Source organism: Sminthopsis crassicaudata, chromosome 1 (assembly GCF_048593235.1).
Source record: "Sminthopsis crassicaudata isolate SCR6 chromosome 1, ASM4859323v1, whole genome shotgun sequence".
NCBI classification, from domain to species: Eukaryota; Metazoa; Chordata; class Mammalia; order Dasyuromorphia; family Dasyuridae; genus Sminthopsis; species Sminthopsis crassicaudata.
In genome coordinates, this window is record NC_133617.1 from 178,084,968 (window position 1) to 178,101,054 (window position 16,087).

Consider the following 16,087-nt stretch of genomic DNA (forward strand, 5'->3'; position numbering starts at 1 on the left):
AATGTCCCTAAAAATCCAAAAACTTTACAAATGGCATGAACTATCCATTAATTTAATTACTTTCAGTGTCACTCTTTTAATGGATTTTATTTATTTATTTATTTATTTATTTTTTTTTGTTTGTTTGTTTGTGTCATGCTCTGCCAACATAAATGGTGGCTGTCTGGGTAGAGCCTCATGTTATCATTTGTCATTGCCAGCAGGATATTCATCATCAGGTGGCCAGCCCTCTGATGATGAGTTTCTCTGAAGTTAGCTCATCTGCCCTTCATCTCACAGTTGTCTTGGGACTGTGATTTATAACATATACAGCTTAGCTTAGGATCCATTAGAGCATGATCTCTAATAGGATAATCTTCTAAAACTTCACTCTTTGGCAAGCCTACTGAGTACAGCCTTAGTGGGAGATTTTGTCTTAACTTATATGAAATCTGTTCTCCACTTTCAATTGTTTTCCTTCTCCATGAATGTTAATGAAACTGAGGTCCTTAAAAATTATTATAGAATTATAGAATCTTTGATTCAGAGTTCATCCTGTTCAATATATAATGGAATTATGAAACCTTTATCTCTGTGACACACCTTCCAAATAGCCATCTACTTCTCACAAATCCTTACTTAGCAGGATTTCACTTTTATGAAGTAGCTCATGATATTTTTGTATCTCTCTATAATTACTTTTACTACATTGGTGGAAAGATTCTAGTTCTAGTCTTGCTTTGCAGTGCTAAAGAAACAACTAAAACTCACTTTGTACTTGGATGGATCCTCCTGTAGCACCCTGTGGACTAATAACAGAAGAGAGACTATGGGAATCTGCACATATACTCTGCAGTGATAGGAGTCATTCATGAATGAACGAAACAAACATTTAGTAAGCATCTAGCTGCCCTTGGCATACAGTTAGAAAAGTTAAATAGCCCTTTGTCTCAAGGAGCTTCTTACATGAGGGTGATAGAGGGTGACCTGTGTATGTATCTTTCTTATCTTTGCATTTTTTAGCTGTTAAAAGCCATTTTCCTTAAAGGGCCATATAATGTCTACTTTGTTTACCGCCTAGGATTTTGGTAGCAAGAATCTTCTTTTCTTTGTCTTCACTCCTGTGAGGGTGGAGTAGGCCAAGGCATACTTCTGTAAGAACTGATTACCTCCATGCTGGATATGGGGCTGGCTTGAAAATCAGACCTGTGTTGTAGAGGCAGTAGTCTCCTTGTGGCTCTAAATATGGTTTTCATAGGTTTTTGTCCTTGAGGTTGAGGGTGAAGTATAGTCAAGATAGTGGCAGTGGTTTGACATAGTTCTGCCTCCTAGCACCCCTCTTCTAGATACTTTTGTGTTTGAGCTAACTGGCTTTCTTGCCCCCTCATCAGTTGGTGGGAGTGACCGACCTCTTTTTTCTCGGAGATATGTCTTTTCTGTTGGTGAGTTGAACTTGACCCATGACTAGTAATTTGGAATGCTGATGCTGCCATTCCTGGCCCTCCTAGGTTTGCCTGCCCACTAGTGGCCATTGATATCTTTGTTGGATGCCCCCACGGATGACATCAGCCCCAGTCTGGAGGGAAGACTGGCAGGAGGAACCATGTTTCTAATGAGTTTGTAGGTTTGAGTAGAGGTAATGAGGTTTCCTATACAGACGTGGACTCACCTTCTATCCTCCTTCTTTTTCCTCCTTTCTACTCCTCTCCCCTTCCTTGTAGTGACTTGTCTAGGCCTTGACTCATCTTGACCTTGATTTTTGTGCCTAGGGCATTATTTGATATGGAAAGGATACTCTTACTCATATTTTGAATGGTACTGCTAATCCAGAATTTGTACAGTGTACTGAACCCCACACTATGGTCACACTGGCACCTCATATAAGTCCTAGGAACATAGGCCAGGACCATAAAATATTGATACATGGCACAGGCTGGAGAAGTGATTATGTCATTATATTCTTAGTTTGTCTCCTGATCCCAGCATGTTTATCTGCTTGATTGTTTCTCTTTCTTTCCTACGATTTTGGCATTCTGAAGAATGGACCTCACTGACTCGCCCTGGCATTTGGTTGAACCCTACCCTTCTTTTCCCCAGTAATTGTCGACTCCAGTAATTGCCAACAAGTATTAACACTTTGTTGCTGGGAGTGGCAATATCAGGAAAACCGGGTATGAGTTCTTCAAGTTTGGTAAACATGCCATTTGTGCCTCCATTTCATTTGGAAACAAGAACATTAGACCAAGCACAAGGCATTTTTCTGCAGGCTTCCTTATACAGTTGAGACTAGTTCTTTCATCACTCATTCTGTCTCTAGCCATTACTAGGTAGCTATAAATCCAGCTTACCATCCTATCATCCAGACCTTATCTATGTTGTCTACAAAGATGGAGTGGGGGCAGTCCATGAGGTTTGCTGTAATCTAGGCAGACCGAATCTTTCACATCCCCCTGATCTAATAACCCTATTAAAGAATAAGATTAAAAGGTCAAAAAAGGTTAGTCTGGTGTGACTTATATATGAACCCATGCGTTTTTATAGTAATCACTGCCTTCCTTTATGAGTATTCTGAAACCTTTATAAATTGTTCACAGAGTTTTGTCAGGAAATGAAATCAGGTTTCTAATTCTGTAAATTGAAGAATTCACTACCCTATCCCCTTAAAAAAAATTTAGGATATTTCTGTCAGAAGGGATGTTGAGACTTGCTTCCCTGGGTAGGGTGGATGAAGAACTTCCACAGCTTCAGGGGCATGGATCAGAATTTTTATTTCCTCTTAATTGGTAACTTCTGCCTGTACCTGCCCCACCCTAGTGCAGTCCTTCCTCTTGATGGTTCTTTAAATGATGCTTGTGAACTCTATTCTCTATCCCAACTTTTCTCTTAGCAGCGTAGAACATCCTTTATCATTCATGTCTTATAATGAAGTGTAGCATGGGACTTTGGAGGCCCCCTGTTTTTATTCCTTAAGGATCACAGGGCTCAGAAGCCAACCTCCTGACCCATCCTTGTTTGGATTCTATAAATACACCGGCTTCTTTCAATGGAGAGTCTGGGCTTGCTTTTTGGTATGACCAGCTCTGGGGCCCCCTCCTCAGCTGAGAGCCCGGTATCTTCCATGAAGATTTCTGGCTGATTTGCTTACCTCTAGTCAACACTTGATCTTAGTTTAATTTTCCATCGCCCTACTACATGGGTCGTCCAGCGTGAGGTGTCTTTTCTTTAAACAGGAGGAGGAGGAGGAATTTAGAGTGTAAACTAACTCTCTTATGGTATCCCACTCTGTCATCTGCTATTCATCTGTGTTTGTGTGTTTGTTTTTCATTATGGCTGCACAGGCGTCTCCTAATGTGTGGCATTTGTTGTTGCTGACTTTTCAAAAAGCACTAAACACATAGCATCCTGTTCACATGCAGACAGTGTTTTTGTGAAATTCCTGCACCATTCAGAGATTATAAATCATAGTCTTTAGCCTCTGTAAATTCTGATGTAAAGGAAATTAAATTGGCACATGCCTTTTCTTTTCAGTAAAAGGTGAAGGGTATGTTATTTTTAAAGGATGAAAGCAAACTCCTCTCCCCTCTCCCACCCTGTAAGGCATTGTTGGGACCAGGAAACAGGATGTGGGTTGCCTCCCTTGACTTATTTCTTAAGTCAAAATGTACCTACTATGGACATAAGTAACATGGTGCTATTTGATTTGACCTGGCTTTTGAAACTAGGGAGTTATTTTGACAACTTTCCCTATCCTCTTGCAGTAGCCCATGTTTTAGAAATTTTCCTTTAGTAGCAAAAATCCTCTTTGAGGATTCAGGCAAATTCGGTGTTGGTATCTACTTTTGTAGCTACTATTTGTTAAGCTAGGAGACAAAGACAAAAATGAAACATTCTTTAGCATGAAGTGAATGTGTGTGTGTGTGTGTGTGTGTGTGTGTGTGTACATATATATATATTATATATATATATATATATATATATTTATGTTGTTCAATTGTTTCAGTCCTGTGTTTTTATTGATTGTTTACAGCTCATTTTATAAACAAGTAAACTGAGGGGAAAAGGGTGAATGACTTGCTCATTGTCACACAGTGTCAGTTATGTATCTGAATTTGGATTTTAACTCAGATCCTCCTCACTGTCCAGTGCTCTGTCCAGTGTGCCACCTAGTGCTGCACACCTAGGTGTAGTGTGATGAGGATATGTTCTTTTGGCCCTGCCCCCACATCTATTTAAACATGCATGGTCACCCATTTTTATGGATGCGCTAATAGGTAATTGAAATCCAAATTTGGGGGTTATATAACATACATGGATTCATCATCCATCCATCCATGTGTATATAGTCAGCCTAGTTTATATGACAAGGGAAGGAAGAGAAATGGAAAGATAGAACAGGATAGTGAAGTCACTAATAAAGAAGCATAGATAGATCTTGTTTTTGGATGCCCGAGGATCTAATAGGATCCTTTAATAGTCAACCATGGCTCCTGAGTTCTGAGTTTTTTCAGTGAATGAGTGCTTTATGCATGTAGAAATAGGAGTCAGAAAGGGTACCTGGTTTGATGTGGGTTGAGATAGTGCAATAAAATATGTTTGGTTGTATCCACATAGTCAGAATTTGGTAATGTTGAATGAGAGATTAGGAGACAGGCTTGAGTTTGGGGTATAGACTTTTGAAGCATTTTTGTTCAGAAAGGAAATGGTTGAAAAACCTTATATGAGGAAACAAGAGAATTTAATAGGATTGATTAAGAGAGGATCTCAGATAAGAAGCTTGTTAAATGACTCTGTGTAAGGCCCAAGGAAGGTCAGAAAGATCTGAGACACTAGCTATATATGACTTGAGCAAGTCATTTAATCACTTTACCTTTGTTTCCTCATTTGTAAAATGAGAGATGGACTAGAAGTGGCATACCCCTTCTATGTCTCTGCCAAGAAAATTCATAATGTGTTCATGAAGATCTAAAGTAATTGAAAACAAATAAACAAAAACCACCAAAGGGAGTTTTGAGGAAAAGCCAAATGGTCTAGGGAGGCAGGTGGACAGGCAGTAGACTTGTTGTGACAAAGTCCTGAGTTTCAGTCTTGCCTCAGACATTTACTAGCTGTGTGACGGGCTTGGACAAATCACACAACCCCTGTGTCCCTGCCACCCCATCTGCAAAATAGTAACAGCCCCTATCTCCCAGGGTTGTTGTGAGGATCAAAAGAGATTTTATTTGTAAAGGGCTTGCCTGGTACATAGTAGGAGTTTAATAAGTGCTTCCTTTCTTCCTTTCCTATTTTCCATGAAAATCAAGCAAAGGCTATGTTTCCACAAGGAAAGTGTTGCTAGTGATATAAAATTCTACAGAGAGAGAGGTCAAAGAGAATGAGGACCCAGTAGAGATAATTGCATCTGATGATGAGGAGGCTATTTGCTGACATTTGAGAGTGTATTTTTGAATAAAGTGCTTGAGGAAACAACCAGAAAGTAGACAGAGTGTCACTGTTGGCAATGTGTCCTCAGGAATTTTGTGTAGGTTTATAAATTGTGTAGATAGGGAACTTTGCTGAACACCTATAATTTGGGCTTTTATTTCTATCTGAAAGATTAGATGGAAGTGTTAGGTAAATGAGGGATGCTTACAATGCTTTTATCACAGAAATGCAGTGGTATATTCTTACCAAGTGAGATAATAGTATGAAACGTGCTTTGAAGAGCCAAGAACTATGTGACTAGGAGGTTCTTACCTCTAAACATACTTTCTTGCCATAATTATTGCATTTTCCATTGAAAGTAAAAAACAAAACAAAACAAAACAACAACAACCACAAAAAACAAACCCAATTTGAAAATAACAATTTTTTGCTATTTGATAGGCCTCATAGCAATGTGATATCTTCAGGTATGTGAATACACTGACACGCACATGTTTTACTTCCATTCACTCTCACAAATTTTCTTTTTAGATTATACATAGAAATTTTTTTTACATGTTTCCATATGAATCAGGTTGGGGGAGAAAAATCAGAACAGAAGGGTGAAAAAAGGCAGAAAAAAAGTGGAAATAGTGCTTGCACAAATTTTCTATCAGATATAATCATGGATGACATTAAGTAAAGTTATTTAAGTTTAGAATGTAGATAGAGAGCTGGACCTACTTGTGATTGAGTCCCTTAAATAGAAGGAGCTGAAAGGGGTTCTGCCCTTTATTACTGAAGTTGGGGTGTGTGTGTGTGTGTGTGTGTGTGTGTGTGTGTGTGTGTGTGTGTTAAGATTTACTCAGTATCTTTATATTCTTTTGTCTCCACAGGCCTAGGCTTCAAGCACAAAGGAAGTTTGCCCAGTCCCAGCCGAATAGCCCCAGCACAACTCCCGTCAAGATAGTGGAGCCGTTACTGCCCCCTCCAGCTACTCAAATTTCTGACCTCTCTAAAAGGAAGCCTAAGACAGAAGATTTCCTTACATTTCTCTGCCTTCGAGGTAAGCCTTGGGACCAGGCTCGTTGGAGGGAGCAGTTTATTGGACAGATCTTCTCTTTCCTCTAGCCTAGATTTGCTGATGAGGTAGAAATAGAATGAATCCTTTTGAAAAGATGGTAGGAATGGGTAAGGAGACAAGCATTTATGAAATTCTGTAATGTGCTAGGCACTGCACAAAAGGGCTTTATTGAATATATACTCATTTAACTGGCTCAGGACATTTCTTCTCACTTCTTTACCCAGTACTTGCCTTTCCTCCTGTTAGTGAAACTCAGCCTTTGGCTTCCTCTATAACGTTCAGCTCTGTAGTTTCACAGTGCTTTTGATGAAGTTTAATCAGATTTTCTTGTAAAGTCACAATTCCCTGCACTAATGTAGTTTGGCTAATTGCTTGAGAGGTATATTTACTGGAGGATTAATGTTAGTCTGTTGGGATCTATCAATCAGTGTATTTGGCTGATCATCAGAAGAACTGAGTTTGAATCCTGCCTTCCTGTTACAGTGGGAAAGTTGTCTAATTTCTCAGAGCCTCAGTTTCCTGTGAAATGAGAGAGTAGAGCTTAGATGAAATTCTTTTTTATCTCTAATTATTGTGATCATATGAGTTCTTGAGCCCTTCCTGCATTAAACTGCCCTCACTTGGTTGATAATTACTCTTTCTTCATCCTTCCAAGTTTAATGCCAGCCTCAGACACTGACTAGCCATGTAATTGTGGACAAGGCATTGAACACATGTGTAAAACGAACTGGAGAAGGAAATAGAAAACCTCCCCAATATCTTTGTCAAGATGAAAGAGAAAAAAGGAGGAGGGGGAGAAAAAGTAGGGAGAGGGAGAGGGAAAGAGAGAGAAAGAGATGGAGGTGAGGAGAGAGAAATGGATAAGATTTGTAGGAAAAGACGGAATTCAACAATTACGTTATTCTCCAAACACATGCTACTGAGCAATAGCATAAGAGAAAGCTGGCAACATGTAGCAATGTTTCTTCAGTGCTTCCTACTCGGTCATAGAAGATTTAAAGATTTAGAGAGATTATGAAACCCAAGGTCCTTCACCTTTATTTTACAGAATCTCTCTTTCTTTATATTTTTTATTTTCTTTTTCCAGTTGGGTTCATCTCTTATGACCTCATTGGAATTTTCTTGGCATTGCACCACCTAGCTGCCCTTTCCAGTATTTTATTTTTCAATAATTCATTGAAGCATAATGAGGATTGATTTATGAGGCAAGAAGACCTGAATTCAAGATCTTTGTTTTAATTAGATGTATAGCCATAAGCAAGCCATATAATCTTTTGAAGTCTTAGCAGAATAAGTGACAGAACTTAATCTTTGGACAGTTTTTCTTGAAGTAATGAAATTATACCTCTGGTCTCCACAAGAACCAAAATTTTTAATAGAGTAACTCCAGCATATAGTAAAGTTTAAGATTGTAGACTTTGAAAGAAAAAAAAATTCTGTGAGCTTTTGTAGAATTAAAATCTGATGGTTTAGTTATGGACAGAAGGGCCTTAAATACTCTCTTATTAGATACTTCATTTTGCTTGAGAGTCCCAGATTAAGAAAAATAAAAGGATTAAAGCTTATCACTGCAGATCCCTGATAACTAGAATTTCTCAAACTTATTTCTGTGGAACCCTGGTAATTTATGAAATCTAAATAGAACTTTCTCTTCATTTAAAAAAAATAGTATTTTTTCCTAATTATATGTAAAGACAATTTGTAAACATTAACTTTAAAAAAAATTGAGTTCTATATTTTCTCTCTTCCCCTCTCCTCACAACATAGCAGAAAAAGACCAAAATAGAAAAAGATTAGCAAAGTGAGCATAATATCTTTCTATATGTATTCAGCTTGCATAATTCTTTCCCTGGATATGGATAGCTTTTCCCATCATGGATGTATTCTTTAGAATTGTCTTGGATCATTGCAGAGCTGAGAAGAACTAAATGTCCTAGTTGATCACAGCATAATTCACAACATTCTATTGGTTCTGCTTATTCAGCACTCAGCATTAGTTCATGTAAGTCTTGTCTAGGTCTTTCTGAAAACTACCTGTTCATCATTTCTTTTAGCAAAATACTATTCTATTACATTCATGTACCACAACTTGTTCTTGAATTGATGGGCATTCCCTTCAATTCCAATGTTTTAATACATATAAGTACTTTCTCTTATTTTGTGCCCTTTTTGGTATACAAATCTAGTGGCTGGTTCAAAGGATATATACACAATTTGATTGTCCTTTGGATTTCTCTTCATTCTTAAGAATTTTTTCCTATCTAAAATATTAGATCTTTTGGCTTTGATTTTGTGGTGGAGATTGCCATAGATTCTTGAATGCTCTTTCAGTGATGGGCAAAAATCCGGAAGGATTTCATGGATAGGGCTTGTGGATATGCCATCAGGAATAGCAGATGAGAGTAATTAGTAGGTTGACTTTGGGTGAGCATCAATATTTTTCTTTCAACAATTCTCCAATTATTAAATTGTTGAAGGATTGCTGTCTCTGTCATGGGTGTGGATTTATTCATTCTGATGGAATGCAGAACCTGAATTATTAAGGCAAAACAGTAAATATTTTGAAATTATATATCCATCAATAGCAGTATGTATTGGGTGTGCTATTTTTTATTAGGAAAATAGAATGAGTTTTCTTTTGCACCAAAATTTCTCTGTCCCATTCCTTTTCTTCTCTTACTACCACCTTTCCTTCCCATTACAACTTAAAAAGTTTATCAACCCATTCCAAGTATCATGGTCAAGTTAATTTTGGCATAATGCACATAGTATTTCTCTTTACTCCCTTCTTTGGGGGTTACTTCAAAGAGGGCAGTCGCCAAAGGAAAATCTTGAAATAGATGATATCCTATGGTATTCTGGATGTTAAGATTTGGTATTGAGTCTATTTGTTGGGAGTTGAACTGGGTTATTTCATAAGAGATCAAGTTAAAAAAATCTTTAGAGTTGCCATTTTGGAGCTTTTTCTCCAATAGAATAATGCCTGGCATTACCTTTATGGTACTGTGATAGGTTTCCTGCCAGTCTCCAGTTGATAGAAACAGGAGGAGGGAAGGGATGCCCATGGAGTTCTCTATGAAAGTATGTATACTTTCCCCTCCAGAGCACATTTTACACTGCAGTTACAGCAGTGACTTTGAATATTATGGGAGAATGAATTCTAAGTAGGGCAGATGCCTGGGGTGATATAGTGGTCACATAATGAGAGGGGATTAACCTGCTAAAAAAGCAATTAAACAATCCCTGAGCACAGAAGGAACCTTCTGGAACAAGATGGGAATACTTCCCATCAGATAAACTCCTTTGGGAGGGGAAGAGGGGAAAAGCTCTTTCTGAGCTGGATACATAAGTTTTTGGATGGTCCCTTCTGAACTGTGACACAGCCTGTCTCCATTTAACTTCAAAGTCTTCTCCTTTCTCTTCCTTAAACCACAGAATCCCAGCCCCGAAATGCTCTCTGCTGGGCAAATGAGTTAGATCCTGCTGAGTAAGCTATTTCCCTTCTAGGGACAGGTTTATCAGGGCAGTTATGAAAGAGGATCCTTGAAATATTTCTGCTCGAGGAAGATGATCTGTTTTAATTGCTTTGTGACCTTGATAGTTGTTAGAGACTGACTTGAGACACAGAAGAAAAAAGGGGGAATGTGCCCAGGGAGTGCGCCTCCCGTTTGGGATGGGTCCTTTGTGCTAACTGAACGTTTGTAGTTCTTGCACCCTGTAGGTGGTGGGGCCAGGCTGATTGTTTTCCCTGATTCCAGGCCTCTTTTGCCTTGTGTCACTTCATCCCTGCCCACCCTTTTGTTTAGTTCCTTGGCACCTCCCTCTCCTTACTGAGATCCATTCAGAAACTAGGAGTAAAATATTTTGAGCAATCCCTGGCCTACTTTTGAGTTCTGATGGAAGGTCCCTTCAACAGTGACTTTTCCATTACCTTACAGCTCTCCTCTGGAATATGTAAGCAAGATGGATAACTTAAAGATTTAAATAGCTTGCCCAGAGACATTTGGTGCCCTGAGGCTAGATCTGAATTCAAGCCTTCCTTAACCACAAGCTTATAATTGTCCACTGAGCTATTCCCTGTCCTATTGACCTTGGATGTGATGTGGCAGCCAGTAGACACAGTTACTGAGCACCTTCCTGAAGGCAACTGGATGGGTCAGTAGACAGAGTACTAGTTCTGCCAACTCTGTGACCAGGGCAAGTCAAGAAAGCACCAACAGGAACTGGTTAGATACTATAGATATATAGATAGTTTATAAATGTAATTCTCCCTTTCTCCCCACCCTCCTACCAAAAAGCTCCTGAAATATCCCCTGCTCTATTCCCACGCGGAGGGGGGAGAGCAGAGCTCTGGCCCCTTCCCCCCCGCCCCCCCCCTCCACTAACAGTTCTTGTCTTCAAAGAGCTTACATTCTACTGGGACTTTTAACCTCATGGGATACAAGTTTCTGGTGCAGAGGGAAGGAAGGAAACAAGCATTTACTTATGTTTTTGCTATGTGCTTGGTATGTCCTTAAATGCTTTACAAATATCTCATTTTATCCTACCAACAATCCTAGGAAGGTAGGTGGTATTATCATTATCATTTTACAGCTGAGAAAACTGAGGGAAACTTGTCAAAATTAGCCCTTGTCTAGGGTCATATAGTTAATAAGGCTGTAAAAATCACATTTGAACTCAGGGTCTTTTTTTTTTTTTTTTTTTTTGAACTCCAGCCTTGTCAATTCACTGTTCAAGGGCATAGAATACATAATAAATGCTTGTTAATTAAATGAATGCTCAATGACATTTCCTTGCATTTTAAAGATAGCATCTATGGACTTATATTATTTGATTGTGTGTGGTATGTTTTTGAGTTTTTAAAATCACAAACTAAGAGGCAATTCAGAGATTTTCTAGGACATATGGAAAAGATTGTAGGTGAAGAGTGCCAACTTTAATTATAGGTATTTTCCCCTTTCTCATCAATTGCATGGAAACTCAAAACAAGGTCAGTGAAGATGATGAGGGTATTTAAGGATTCTGTATAATCCTAAAATTAAGCCAGGAGGAATAAGTTCTGCTCATAATGGGGTCACTGCTGTAACTTCTTCTATCCAGAAAGCAAGTGTGACCTTCAGTCACAATTCTTCTGAGGAGACAGCTCTTAGATTGGTTGAAAGTGAATGAATGTGCATGAGGTAAAATGGATATGGTTCTGTGTGGGAGGGTGTGTTTATGTGTATGTTTGTTCACATTTGCTCTGTTTCACTGAAGTCAGGAATGTGGGTTGAACAAACACTGCTGGTATAAGCTATTCTTTTTCCTTAAAAAAATTCTTATTTGGCCAAGAGTTCTATATTTTCATATATGATCTTGCTCCCAGTTATCCTCCAGTTCAGGACATTTAGGTAGGTTCTTATTTTGCCATCTCTCCCTTATTAACACTCTGTCCTCTGACTTGTGTATTTTGAAAAGACACTGATCCTGTTTACAAAATAGAGCATGAGGCTTTTCATACTATTGCCACAGGCATGCTTGATTTCTCCCCTCTCCCCCTCTCCCCCCCAGGTCTATCTTTGTCTCTCTCCCCCCCCCCCTTTCTCTTATGGTTGCTCTTTGAGGTTATAGTAGTGCATTAATATAACAGCGTTCTCTTTGATTTGGATTTCTGGTTATATGGAGAATATATTATGAATTTATTAACTATGCAGTTGTATCTAAGTATCTATAAGCATTTATAAGAAAGATATCTATGTGAAAGAAGGTGGATAGCTAGTAATTTAGTTAGAATTTTTCTCATTTAGAGACGTTCTTCCTTGTGTGATGCTATAGAACAAGATGGAGTGGTAGAATAATACAGGACCCCTGGGCTTGACACAGCAGCTTGCTCTGATTATCAAAATATCTTTGAAGAGTAGTGTTACAAATGAATGGCTGGATTCCATCAGGACTTTACCTACCATCACCCCATACCCCCAATCTGCTACTGGTATGTAGAAGATGTGGTAGTAAATTCAAATCTTTATTCTATCACCTTTGATCAGAAAAAATAGCAGGTTTTGTTATTTTTGTTTTTGATTTTGTCATTAAAGGGGCTAAATTCTAATTTTTACCTTGGTAAACTGTATGGTCACCATTACTAGTTAGTTTTTATTGGTTCAGTCCAAAGAATTTGAAATGTAAGTTTTTTCTCAATCTCACTAATATGAAGTTTGAATGATCAGAGGAAGGTTTTTCTAAAGCAAAATTGGCCTATTTTTCAAAGAAATGGTGATGGGGGAGGGAAGAGAAAAGGGTTGAGGGGTTTGTCTTGTCAACATGCTTTTCTGAGAAGGATCCAATTTTACAGAAACCACAGCCTAAATTAGAGAGAGCAGGCTTTTGGATTACACTGATTTCTGTTGTGGTTGTAACATACCACAGTTTGATTTTTGTCCAGATGAAAACATTTGGTTTTCACTTCAGTAAATATTGCAGAGACATTGCCAGCTAATGCTGAAAAGTAATGAAATACTGCTTTGGCAAAACGCAGATGCTTTCATTGCTCCTCATTCCACTGCTCTCATCCAAGTTCAGATTTTTTTCACATTTGCTAATGCACTTTAAATAATCAGAGCCGGAAATCTGCCTCTAATTGTGATTGGAAAAGAGTGTGGTGAAAGAGAACTTTAATCCATAGATTTTTAAAAGGTAATTCATTTTTGATAAATCAGAGCTTTGGCATCCAAAGCAGCCCTTTTATGGGTTACATCTCTAAAACCACCAAGTGTCAGGTGCCATGTGTTGCCACTCTGGGTAACAAGTCAAGCTATGCAATTTGTTAATTAAGGTCATAAACCAGGTTTATATTGTGATTAAGGATGAATATTCAGCATTTTGTTACCCTAAGAATACAAGAAGCATGACAGAAAATCTAAAATGCTAAGCATCATTTTGTCATCTCTTTTTCTCCTCAGTAATTTCTCTCTCTCTGTCTCTCTGTCTCTCTGTCTCTGTCTCTCTCTCTCTGTCTCTGTCTGTCTGTCTGTCTCTCTCTCTCTCTCTCTCTCTCTCTCTCTCTCTCTCTCTCTCTCTCTCTCTGTCTCTCTCTCTCTCTCTGTCTCTCCCCCCTCTCTCTTTCTCCCTCTCCCCCCTCTCTCTTTCTCCCTCTCCCCCTCTCTCTTTCTCCCTCTCCCTCTCTCTCTCTTTCTTTTCCTCTAACCTCCCACCTCCCTCTCATCTTTCAGTTAGCTTTTCTACCTGTCTTTCATTTTTGATTCTAGTCATGGTTTTTGTGGAAGACATTTCCCATAGTAAGCAGGTGAAGAGGCTTTCTATCCTGCCGGTGCCTCCATCTTCTCTTAACCCTCCCAGCTCTCCTCAGTTCTGCTAATTTATACTTATATTTTGTCCTTTCCCCACTTGTGTGGTGTTACATTGCATTGTTGCTTTCTTTTTTAAATCGATATTCACTTGTAGGCCTCCCTACCTGTTCATCATTTCTATCCCTTCGTTTCTTAGTGACACCCTTGGACCAAATGGATAAATATCTATGGTTTGAAAAGCAGGTGGGAGAAAAAAAAGAAACTTTTGCTCTTGTTTCTCACTTTTTCTTCTGTAATTGACTCACAGTCACTTTCCCTAATAACTTTAGGATAAATATGTACCAGACCTTGTTTAAATGGTTTGCATTTATTGAGTGATCTCTGGTATATGGCACAACACCTCTAAGTCTTATTTTAGCTTTTTACTGAAGAACCTCTAAAGGGACTTCTTTTCCACTCTTCATCTTCACCTAAATTCTAATCATAAGACCTATAAAACCTATACCTTCAAGGGATTTTCTGAGGGGATCATTGTTGACATCACTTACCTGGTATCACAGAGTGAGCTTATGATCAAGGGAGGAATAAGGTCCCTGGCTGATCATTATGTCATAACCTCTTTTCTTCCAGAGTCCTGGTTAGAAGGGCGAGGGATTCTATCTTTTCTTGAAAGGCTGAAAATGTCTTTTGCAGTGGAAGTTTTTTGGTAGCATTTTTTTTCCCCATTCAATTTCTTTTTTGATTGATACATTTGACAAAGTGAGCAAAGACATAAATGAGCTTCCCTAAAAGTGATGAAAAACCACTCTCTACCTAAAAGGTTTTTTTTGACTGACAGTCATTCCATTTCTACTTGAGTCCTTCATTAATGTATGCTTTTGTTATGCTCAAATAAGTATAGACAAAAAGACCCACTTGTTCGAGCATAACAACAGCATAAGTTGTGAGACAGTTCATCTTTTTTATCCAGTTACATGACGTACAGTGCATGGGTGAATGAATGGAACCATTAAATGAGATCAAATCAACACCACCATTTTTCTAGGATTGAGTAAAGTGTGCAACCCCATTATTTCAGTAACTTTCATAAACACAGTTCCCTTTATGTGTTATTTCTCATGATAAGCCCAGAAGCAATTTTTACTTTTTATATGTCTCCCTTCCATAGTCTTTAATAAATATTTGAAACTGTTTAGAATTAAGTGTTTAGTTGTGTTATTAAAAAGATTTATTAACAGTGGAGGTTCTATTTTAAAATGCATTTTGAATAATGGGATAGAATTTAGAACAAGCAGAGAAGATATCCATTTATTGTCCAGTTAAATATACTACTTTGACCAGCTTTTTTCTTTTCTTTCCTCTTTCTTACCCTTGAGCCCTTCTTTCATTACCCAATATTGAAAGGGTATAAATGTATGATATTGAGGATAGGAACTATTGTAGGCTTAATATTAAATCCTAATTCTCTGCATACCATATGGTATCCAGCCCCAAGTGATGACCCATTTATGTCAAAATAACATAAGCAATGCCTTAATTTAAGAAAATTTCAGCACGGAAGAATCTTAACTTGTTAAAAGGCTAAATTAGGCAGGTCACATAATATAAACAATTTTAAGCTTTACAAATGTCTATTGCATCGGCACCTTTTAAGGAGGATTATTGAATTAACAAAATTCTATCTACATCATTTTCATCCAAAACTATGTTAGTAGCATTCACCTCCTTCCTCTTGGAGAAGTAGGGGATTACAAGCAGAGAGTATTGTATTATGTGATCAGAAATGATCACTGTTTTTGATTAGATCACATTTTTCTCTCCTTGTCTCTTGTTTGTCTTCTCATATAGTCTGCTACTAAATTCTCTCTTTTTCTCCTTTCCTTCCATTTTCCTTGTTTTTTCCCTCCCTGATTCTTCCTACCTATTCTTTTTTTCCTCCTTTTTATCTATATGGGAAGGCTTCCTAGGTGGTGAGATTTAACTGAGATAACTGTGATATAAAAATATAACTTCCATTTTTAAAAATTAGTAATATGTAATGTGCTGTTGTCTCCAGAAGCTGCCGATTGCTCTCTGGGAAGAGATCTGCTGTGTTAATTCAAATCTCTGGGACAGATTCTTCTTCCTGTAGAGAGCTGACTCAACTCTGCCCTAGAGCAGAGACTCACTTTTTCTCCAGAGCTGCCCTCCTTTATCCTCCCAGAGAATGGGCGTGGGATAATGCAAGGGCTTCTGGGAAAAATTACTTCAACCAATGAACTTGCTCCTTCTAAGCATGCAAGCTCTTCCCCAGAAATTCCCCAGTCATGGCCCAAACTAGAGAATTGTCAAGTACCGA

At 38.3% G+C, this 16,087-nt stretch overlaps 1 protein-coding gene across 3 annotated transcripts in view; it reads left to right on the forward strand.

Annotated features, from left to right (window-relative positions):
• JARID2 (jumonji and AT-rich interaction domain containing 2) overlaps positions 1-16,087 on the forward strand; it is a 297,444-nt gene that overhangs the window by 208,941 nt on the left and 72,416 nt on the right. For all 3 annotated transcript variants that reach the window (XM_074272131.1, XM_074272149.1, XM_074272140.1), the window contains one exon: positions 6,276-6,445. In XM_074272131.1, coding sequence (XP_074128232.1) covers positions 6,276-6,445 — 170 coding nt within the window. The remainder of the gene's footprint in view (positions 1-6,275; positions 6,446-16,087) is intronic.